At 40.3% G+C, this 11,072-nt stretch overlaps 1 protein-coding gene across 22 annotated transcripts in view; it reads right to left on the reverse strand.

The window, feature by feature from the left end:
• RHBDD1 (rhomboid domain containing 1) overlaps positions 1 to 10,793 on the reverse strand; it is a 108,978-nt gene extending 98,185 nt beyond the window's left edge. For 7 of the 22 annotated variants that reach the window (XR_015700518.1, XR_015700517.1, XM_087739762.1 and 4 more), the window contains exons 1-3: positions 10,651 to 10,791; positions 2,916 to 3,071; positions 1,514 to 2,029 (exon numbers count right to left, since the gene is read on the reverse strand). Coding sequence is in view for 19 of the 22 variants with exons in the window: in XM_087739762.1 (XP_087595888.1) it covers positions 1,514 to 1,946 (433 nt within the window). In the remaining 3 variants the exon portion in view is untranslated. The other 15 variants (XR_015700516.1, XM_087739758.1, XM_087739760.1 and 12 more) reach the window with 13 other exon arrangements.
• Positions 10,794 to 11,072: the final 279 nt, after the last annotated feature.

Here is an 11,072-nt window from a genome sequence, read left to right on the forward strand (position 1 = left end):
CAAACACACACAGGCTCACACTATTTGCTGCTGGTAAAACTAGACTTGTTCAGAAACTATGAATTTACTAAAGGTGAGAAATACTCAATAGCAGCAACGTAGTTTAGGAGTCATCTCCATCCAATCCATTCTTGGCTTACCAGAATCGTGTCTGTACAGCTTCAATTTTTTTTACTTTTTTTTTTTTTTTTTTTTTTTTAAAGTTTAAGTGTCTGTTGGAACTGCCTGACCAGGGGTATTGTCAGGTTCCACCCAGGGGAGACAAGGGGCAGGTCTGTTTCATCCATTTAAAATAAAATAAAATAATTTAAAACAAAATCCAGGCATCGTAGAACTCTTAAAACCTGGTACAGTGAATGAGTCGTAAATATGCATACAGATTGGCTCTTAAAGAAACAATTATTATCACGAAAATACTCTCATTTTCTTCAACAGCTGTTCCATATACATGCCACTTGCCCCAGCTGAAGAGAAATTATCTACACTGAAGGTCAAGTTGAGAATGTTGAAGGTTTAGAAAGATCAACTATGGAGTCACATCACAACAGGTTGCAATACGCAATGTTAGATCTGAACCATCTACCTTGCAGAACATGTAAATTAAAATCCAATTAGGTAATCCCTAAACTGACAAAAAGCTTGACTTTTTGTCCTCTGTACAAATGGCTTAGTAGATTAGAGGCTTAGTCCCACTCTCTTTTTAATTTATTAAAAAATCCAAAATATATGTTCCAGCCAATATTGTAGTATGGCTGACGTCTCTTGTAAGGAATGAAACAGGGACCCCATCTGGCCCATCACCAATGCCTGCCCTGCCTGCCAGCACTACTGCTGTTCAGTGACTTGGTCCCTTTTGCCATAAAGCATGGGAAGCCATAAACCTGCATCACCTTGATAATTATATCACTAAATCTAACTTCCCTTCTATTTCTTTGAGGAAAGGAACATATAAGTTGCTGTATGGCTAAGTGAGACTAATCTGGTGAAAAAACCTTACAGTGAAATCTCAACACTACCCAATTATATGGTAGCATTATATTCCCAGTTATATACCATAAAGAAATTTCACCATAAATTCTTGAAATATTCACCCTCCGGCACTCAGGGCCCCTACAGCCACCATAAAGGCCAACATTAGAACTGGGCATGTCTCCTTACCAAAGGGTAGGTGACCAGAGAATATGTGAAGCTCCAAATGAGCAACTACTAGGATCTTCCAGCTAGTACCGATTCAAATACCCCAGGGAACCCTCAGAGATGTTGAAGCACCTTTCTCAGAGGTTGAAAAGGAGGGCTTGCCTTCTAATGCGAGGTCCCAATGACAGCAGGAGTACAGCATGTACCCAAAGTACATGCTTTAAATTAAAAAATAGGATAACTTTATTGACATAACCACATACATGCATATGGATGGATGTACACCTATCCATTTTCTGCATTCAGCAAACATTCCTATATAGTACCTATAAATATTAATTTTATGTATGTAAATTGGACCATCTATGTGCCTTACCTGAAAAGCCTACAGCACAAGTCATTTCATACGAAGGATCATCCAAAATTTTCACAAGCATGAATTCCAGCACCATATAAACAACTCCAATTAGCACTGAAAATACTGCAATTATGTATGCAAACCATACGCTCTTAAGCTTTTTTTCCAGCATTATCCCCTTCCACAGCATGGAAACCATGTTATAATACAAATGCCAGTCATCTGCATGGTGGAAAGGAGAAAGCAGTAAACGCTGCCAGTTCCTTCTGTAGAAGCCTTCATTTACACTGATACACACTTCAGGCAGTGGCCTCACAGGATTCAGAAACAGAAAAATATTCAGTGCAAGTACCCCAAGGGTAACAGAAGGAATGTTCTGGAGTCCAACTTGAGAAATCTGATAAAGCAGCAAAAGCAGTCCAGCATTGACTCTTCCCTGCCTTCGTTGCATTACTTCTTATTCAAAGAAATGTGAAGATTATTCTGATTTTTAGTCTTTTGTTCAAATTCAAAACCATACAAGTTTTGGAAATTCTGAAAGAAAAAAAGATAACTGCGTTATTATACATGTACAGGAGTGTTTTCAAGCTCGTCACTGCCTTTTTTTTTTTTTTTTAAACACAGCAAATTCATCAAGCTAATCAGCTGAGACCTCTTTTTTAAATCAGAACAAAAATTCAAGTGGGGGGGGGGGGGAAATCACAATTTTTAAACTGGTATAAGACAAATAAAAGGAATTTATACAGATAATCCAGACAAGCATTGTGAGAAAAAGGAATCTGCAACCTCTCTTTCATTTCTTTTTAGACTTTACTTCATATATAAAATTCCTGGGTGTTCTAGACATTTTTTTTTTAATATCCTGATTCACTCACAATTATTAAAATTTCAGGAAAGAAACCAGTTAAATATTCTTCTCTAGTGTCTTGGTTTTCAGGCTTCCCATCTTTGCTACATACGTAATCTTTTTTATGACCATTTTTCCAACTTTTACAAACATTCAATACAAGCTAAGAATGAAAATTAAAAGTTACAATTTCAACAGACACAGCTAAGTGCTCCTAAATGTAAGCTTTGAAATTGTTATTGCTTTCCTAGTGATTAGAATTCAAAATTTAATTTAAAAGCATGCGATTGAGGGAAAAAAAAAAAAGTAGGAGGAAAGCATATACCAGAATAGCACATAAAATTTCCAGACAGTTATAGCGAAATATTCATCTCTGCCCTATTTATGCCAGATAACATGGAGGATAAAAAAGGGCTATAGAAGTTCTAGATCTAGCTAGAAATAGGGTTACTATGACAGAAACTGAGAAAGGGCATCGAGCTAACCTGTGCAAGCCTATAAAGAGAGGAGGGAGGAAGCTGCATTGGAGAATACAGCACAAGGTGACGTGGAGTTTCTGGAGAGCAGACCCACCTGCAGAAGACAGGAAGAGACACTGGATTTCAAGTAGCTTCCAAGGGCTACCTCAACTTGGCCAGTATTGTTCTTGTTTTCAAAAGTCTCCAAGGTGGCACGAAAATAGCGTGGCCACTTTCCCCACCTCTAGGATGCCAGTTCTTTGATGAACTACTGAAGATACACAATACATTATTTCACACGTAAGTATCAACTATGCAGAGACAGCAAAATACACGTACTCTTCAAAACTTTGCTATCAGGTTTCAAATCAAACTTCATGAAATATCTAGATATATACAAAATTCTCATCCCAATACCTCATTGACCTCCTTTTCCATTACATTATAAAATAGTTAGAATAAGTTGCTAATATACTGACTTTTTATATAGTTTAAATTCCTTTCCAATTCACCACATCGAATGCTTCCCCTGTAAACATTTTTATTAGATAAACAAGCAACAATCTAATTCTTCTAGAGGACAGCAGAAAAAAATGACACCTTTATAAGGAGAAAAGGACAATAGCTCAAGATGCAAACTTTAGCATTCCACATTATGTCTATTAGGATTTACTAAGCTGAACATTTCTACAAACCATTGGTATGCTTGCAAACACTTTACTAAACTTTTTTCTTTATGTACTCTGAGCATCATTAATAATTTGATCGTTTGCACCGCACAAAGTAAGTGAACACATGGAAAAAGAAGGAAATCACCTCTGAATGATGTTATCCTATAACAGCAAAAAGAACTATGAAACCTGCACGGGTCTGAACATCAAAAATGATCATCTAGGGGCCAGCCGACCTCCTCCATTTATACCTAAGTGAGAGGAGCATATACTTCCATGCTAGTTCACCCACATAACTAATTAATGCCACTTCTTATAGTTAAGTTTAAGTTATTCTCATCTCTGGATTTCTCTTTAAATTGCATTCATGCTTATGATAACACTTTAAGAGAAGAAAAAACAACCCTGGTAGCGTCCTCAGAACAACTGTAGTAGAACAGAATGCAAGTAAACGTATTTGCTACATTAAAAGGAAATTCGCTGCATTTTTTCCCCATGGTCTAATCTTAGAGATGCTACATAACGTCTAAGTCTTGCCCAAAACAGAGTGTAAACAGCAGAAACACGCTTTATACCAGGCCTCTTGAACAAAGAACTCTAACTACACTGGTGCCTTTAAAAAACAATTTCTAATCCTCACAATTTAAATACAGAGACCACAGCTGTAGTCCCTACAAAGTTCAAATGAGCTAAGACCTCTAAAGTGTAACTTGACTGTTGCAGATGATAATTAACATCGTCAGCCTTTGACTTGTTACCAAAAAAGTACTTAGATAATCCAAACTTTAATCACTGTCATCTCTCACTACATGCTCTGATACCAGGTATACCAACATTCCCAAACTGCTCTTATATGCATCTGCCCAAACCTCTGACTTTTTTCATACCACTGACACAGTTATTTTTTTTCCCACCACAAAACCGTTGACATAAAAACTGTTAGAATTTAAAAGTCAACATCATTTAAACCCAAGTTATGTGGAAACCCCAAAATCTTTCCATACCACGTTGTTCAAATTGCCAAATACTACAGTCTTACTTTTTAAAGTTGTCGTCCCCCTCACCCCTATTTTGATACTCATTGATTCCCAATTTAAATACTTTTAACATACATGCACCTAGGAAAATAAACCCTCATACAGCACTTATCTGTACAATAATCATGTAACATGACTGGGATTACAGTGATTACAGTAGTGCTATGTATTATAAATCATTCCCATTATTAGGAGCAATCCAAAATGCCAGCCAAGACACATTATGTGTTTGATAATAAAGGAAAAAGATATAAGACAGAAAACAGTAGTTATCTGAGAGCCCTCTGGAATGCAACTCACTTAAAATATATAGAGCTTTCAACTGTTTGAACATTCTTCCTCAGCCTCTACTCTGTTTATTAAGAGTCTAATGAGGCTTGAAACAATGAAGCAGTTATTCCTTTTTCTTTTTTTGAAAACATGCCACCCACTTCAAAATGTACAAATTTCCAGAACAGACTTGAAATGGACATTTGTCTTGCATCTAGGCTGCCACGTGTCTGCATTTTTGTCACCTACTCAAGATAAATGTCTGAACTAAACATTCTTGGAATTTGTTTGTTTGTTTTGTACTAACCAAGTGCAAAGCATTCAAACTCTTATTTTTACTGTGACAAGCCCCCTCGCTTACTTGGCAACCATAAAATATTATGACTTCATATTACTGAAAAATCATGTAATAAAGTAAATATTTTAGTAAATACCAGTTAAAATGAAATGTTATACTGTCTTTCCCTATAGCTGTAATTTGAAGTTAGAGAAAAAGAATGTCCCTATACCCTTGCCCCCCCCAAAATAGACAGAACTACCCTGAAATTTTGGTTTATATTTATGTGAAGCAAAATCCAGCCCATTGTCCTTCTCCTTAAAGAAAAAAAATATCACACTGTGACGCAAGCCTAGATTTTTATGAATAGACGGAGACATATAACATCTCGTTCGCACTGAGGGTGAATGCAGCTGTGATCTACAGATTTTGCCATTATCTGCATGGCACATCCTGACCTTCAGATCTGTCACCAACCTTCTCTCTAGAACTGCTTTGTTCTTCTTGTTGCTTTGCAAAAATTATTTGTAATGGAGGTACCTTAGGTATAACTCTCCACTAACAGAAAAAAATCCCAGGGCTACTCTTTCAGTTCAGATCAGGAGTATCATTTTGAAGTTAATTTCTCCATTGCCCCCGCTTGCTTCGCTGTGGTTCACATTGTGGAGTGGCCTGAGTGTGCACGAACTAGTCTCTTTTCAGATGAAACTAAACCAGGAGATGTGTTCCAGGAAAGAACTCAGTACACTCCAGAAAAAACTAGGCACTCGGCCTACATGTCCAGATTAGAGCTAGACCAATGTAGAAACACTTGAAACATGTAAAGGGTGAATACCAGACTCCAAGCATAAACCATTTCACACTGCAGGTAAGCCTCAACAGGCCCACACTACCTGTCTATGAAGATACAGTCTCAGGGTACAAAGATTTATCCAAGCAAAGAATGAAACAGAAACAGTGTTTTTAGGGCAAGAGTCCTACAAAGGAGGCAGAAGCCAACTGTAAGCCCTTATACTATCACCCTCAAACTTTGGAAGCGGGCGGGGGGGAAGGAAGGCATAACAAAAAAAATTAATGCAAGAAAAAAAATCAAAAATTTGAAACATAATGAATCATCCTGTTGATATTTAACACACATGCAAGAAGAAGGTCAACCACAGCTGTCAGTTACAATAAGCTTTGAAATATATAGTCAATTACATAGTTCATAACAAAAGACAAGGTTCTGACATAATTATAAAAGTAATTACTTTATAAAGAATGACTTCTGGATTAATCAAATGTGCCTTTAAAGGGCATAACGTGTGTTCATTCACAAAGGAATACTGAACTTTAAACTGAAAAAACACAATGTTTCAGAATTTGGTATGAGAAGTCATATATGTGTAATACAAATGTTTTAGAATAATTTAAGTCAGTAAGTACCTTGCTGAAATGAAACAATACAAAGTTAAATATCAACATAAAATGACTGCATAAAAGGCTATGTCACAAAGTCTTTTATTTTTTTTTAATATGCCACATTTTATTTTAAATGTACTTCAAAGTTTTCGGTGAGAATAAGGAAGTTCCTCTGCCTCTTATGTCTGCTTCAGCAAGAAAACTGAAAGTGTTTTATATTTCCTTAATCCTCTTAAATACTACTAAAAAGAAGCCCTTAACAAAATAAGCTTTTAGCTAACAACTTCAACTTAAAACTGAAAATTGTGTTCTGAAGGGTGTGACAATTACTATTCACAATAAATTACAGACATCTTAATACCTGACAAGAAAACTTTTGGACGCCTTATCCCAAAATAAATGAGACAGCTTTCAGAGGAAAGAACAGAAGAGACTAGGTCAAATCTCATACTCTGCCTCACATCTTAAATATGAACATTTGAGACACTACGCATTTAGGCTTTTAATTGCTTCATTAGTTTGACTACTGCTATTTAACCTAAAAAGAAAAATACTTAAAGGCTGCAACCTATCCATCCTTCAACTAAAATACAGTTATTCAAATTGTTTCATTATAATTATTACTTGCAATATCACTGGAAGCCCTGCCAATTTTGGACTCATTTTCATTCACAAAAGAGAAATCAATTTACTTTATATATTTAAATTTAATGAGAATCAATATACAAATCTAAACATCAGAATGAGCATCCACTGGACTTTTCTTTAAGGCTTAGCATTGTAAAGACGAGTTATATTCTCTGTCATCATTTGAGACTACTAACATTGTCTCTAAAATGTGCTTAAGATAACTATATTTTATTCGTCTGCCTTCATTTCCTCCATGGCATCCACTTCTAATTAAAAGTCTTCAAATCATTCAGTCGGCTACAACGACCCTGAAGTCATAGCGAGCAACGCTTCCTTACGCCACGCAAGGACACAGCATGTGGAACCAACGAGCTTCCTTAGGCCACTCTCGGGGAGATAGAAACTTGACAGTTTTAAGTCTAACAGAGGTCGGTCTGACTGTCCAAACAGTCCTTCGGTTCTAAGGAGCTACTCCACCACCACATACAGCTAGAATCAGCTGTACGTTTGCTCTGTCAGAACTTCCCTGAGCACCAACAAAGCTGGCTAAGCATGGACTGCAAGACTTATTCTGAAATTACATTACGCATTTCAGACACCAGGTTGACCCTCAAACTGATACAACACATTGCAGGCAATTCACACGTTGGGCATTATACAGCAGTGACTTAAGCAGCCAGAACCTGAACAAAACCAGTGATCCCAAGTTGCAAGAAGAAAAATAAATGATAGAAGTTTAAAAAAGGCCAAAAGAATTCCTGTAATAACAACATGAGAAACGTTATTTTACATAACAAAGTCTTCAAAACCTCTTCAGTTTGTGAAAAATCAGAACAACAATTACTGAAAACTTCTTTACGTTGTGATCCAGGAAATTATTGAAAATATATTCATTACGTGACTAATCTGCCACTAAACTCATTCCTTCCTGATCTTTCAGTTTCTCCGTTACCTTTGGTAGGCAACCAACGTGGAAGTGGTTTGTTCACGTGCCTCATCTATGGTGAAGAGTATTTACTTGTAGCATGTATACTAGTGATGCTCCCTATTTCCTCCTCTGGTGACAAAGATCACACCAGTCTTTTCAGAGTGCAATATAAACCAGCTCCTGAAATGGAACAACCTAATAAAAAGCCTTTTCATGGTTATAGATTATTCCAGTCAAGAAGCTGATTATAAATACGCTGTCAAAAGGAGTAGTTTTTATATCAGTTTTATAGAATAGAAATTCTGCTGCAATTGCCAAATCAGTAAGTCATTTTAGCGTAGAACAGACAGAAAAAGCAGGAACCTTTATAGATTTTTATAATTTACACTTATGAAAGTCTACATTTTAGCAGACCTCCTTAGCTTTCCTTCACTGGGAAAAAAAAAAAAATAAATCTGTTCAGGCTCTATAAAGGAACCACAACAGCAATGTGTTATCACTGCTTTTTTTGCTTAGAAAATCTAAAAGCAATGTAGAGACAGTTTTCTCTACCTCTGAATTTATATGCCACATATAGTCAAACAGATAAAGCATATCTGACCAAGCTAGAAAGAAAAAGGAACATGTCAACAGATAATTTCTTTCTTTGAAGCATCAGCTCTTGCTGAACCTCTGTGGTCAGTTAGTCAGAGTTACTTTATCAAAATATTTTGAGGGGACATAATGAACATATTAAGCCCCTTCCCAGTTTTGTGGAAGGAAAGGGACATGGAAAGGTTTGTTAAATATTCTTACTACCCTCATCTCATAATAGACGGTAATTAGTAACTACCTCTCAAAATGCTAGCATGCATCTACACATAATTCAAGTTAGAGAAATAAAATAACCATAAATATTTATAGCTGTATCACTGTACTGGTTAAGGTAAGGGGATGTCACAGTTTAAAGAAATAAAAATACATCAGAACAACAGTGGACTTTAGATCAGGCCACAGAGTTTTAACTTCACAGATGTTTAACTACTTTTAATTAGAGTCAAGGGCTTGAGGGTTTTTTTTTTACTTGCACTTGTGTAATCCTAACACTGGGTAATTATACCAGAAGAGCATCCTCCTTTATTTATCTCAAGAATTTTGTAATCTATTTAAAATGAAACAACCAATGCTTCCTTGACTCCACTTCAAAAGTGTGAAGCACAAGGGCTCTTACAAGCTTAGCACTCCTTCGTTTGTGTTGCTTCGAGGGAAAATTTGTCTGCAGTTTGCAGGAGAAAGGAAGGACAGGAAGCTTACTTTCTAATGAAATCCATTTTAAATAACACTGGTTAAATATACAAACAATTCAGAAATACACACTTTCTAGTATTAGCGTTATGTTAACTCTTGTCAAGACCTCAAATCTCTTTGAATTAACAAAATGCAGCTCCAGGACGAACATCACTGCACTATCTCAGGAAATTAAACCAACTCAGGTATTATTAAATACATTTTATAAACACTTGAATTACTTAAACTCGGTATTTACACAAACATAAGAAAGTTTACCAAATATAGTTGAGGTACATTTGTCACTGCTTCTCCTGTGGTACAGGTGCAAATTATTTGCAGGCTTTGTTTTTGTGTTTTTTTCTTTCTTAATCGTTTTATCATTTTAACAGGGAAAGAAAGGGATATAATTCTGGTCACTTTCTTTTTTTAATTAGTTGATTACTTACATAATCTGTAAAAAACACTGCTGAAGGGAAACGGAGTAAATAAATAAAATAAATATTAACGGAGTCAATATGCAGCGCATATTAAGGTTGTCACTGCACTCAAAATGATTTTGCTGCAGTTTACTGATAAGACAGGCGTGTCTGGGTTCTGGACCTCGGGAACCAGCACTATCACGGGCACCCCCACCCTCTTCCACGGGACACGCTCTGCTCTGTCAGGCACTGCTGCCTTCTGCCGCCTCGAAGGCATTTGCAAGCGCGCAGTTCTACAGAACCGGGGGGGGGGGGGGGGGGGGGGCGGGGTGGTGGATGCTAAGAGTTGTTAAAGTGTGAAATATTAGGTATTTTTGCGATTTCTGAAACTCAGTTCATTTCCATAAACTTCGCTCCGCCACTCCGCTTCCAGCGGCGGGGGACGAGCTAAGCTCGGCGGAGGACAACTTACTAGAGCCCGCTCCGGAGAGCTAACGGCTTCGGGGGAAGCCTTCCCCAGCGCAGACGCCTCCGAAGGGCTCTTGCTTCGGTGTACCGGACAGCCTCCCGCCCAGGAGGCCGGCGGCTCGCCGGACACGACACCCTGCCCCGGGCTGCGCCCCTCGCTCCCGCCTCGCCTCGCCTCACGGCCGGCTCCCGCCCTCCGCCGGGGAGGAGCGGGCGCCGCGGGCCGGGACCCTCACGCGCCCCGCCAGTCGCCGCCGCGGCCAGCCCGAGCCCTGCCAGCCCCGCAGCGGGCCCAGCCGGGGCGGCCGGAGGGAGCAGGGGGCCACGCCCGGCGGGAGGGGGCGGCGGGGCAGGGCAGGGCAGGGCACGCGCGGCGGGGATGGCTGCGGCTGCCGCCTCCCCGGCCCCGCGCGGCGGCGAGCGAGGGCACCGACCGCTCCGGCAGCGGCGCGCGCGCCCCCTCCCCGCCTCGGCACTCACGTTCTCCGGCGCGCGCAGCAGCAGCCGCCCGGGCCCTCACGCCGCACCACGTGACCCGGCCGCCACTCAGCGGCGGCGGCGGCGGCGGCGGCGGCGGCGGCCCGTTCCCAGACCCGCCCTCCGCGCTCGCCGCGGCCGCGCATGCGCCGGGGGGGCCGGGCCGGGCCCGTCACGGGCGCGGTCGGTGGGAGCGGTGGGGGCGGCTCTGCCCTCTCAGCGTTGTTGGGGGGTGCGGGGGCGCTGGCGTGGGCCTCAGAGCGGACGCAGAGCAGCGGGGCCCGGGGAGCAGCGCGGCCCCGGGGCGGCAGGCCCAGGCCGGCCGGTACAAGGCTCGTTGCCCGTCGTGCAGCGCCGTGTTCCGGCCGGGCTGTGGCGTCGCTCGGAAGGGTTCCGCCTAGGAGCTGAGGAGCGGGCGAGTGCCT

This window comes from Nipponia nippon, unplaced genomic scaffold (genome assembly GCF_047370975.1).
Source record: "Nipponia nippon isolate SJK-2023a ecotype South Korea unplaced genomic scaffold, ASM4737097v1 scaffold_7, whole genome shotgun sequence".
Taxonomy (NCBI): domain Eukaryota; kingdom Metazoa; phylum Chordata; class Aves; order Pelecaniformes; family Threskiornithidae; genus Nipponia; species Nipponia nippon.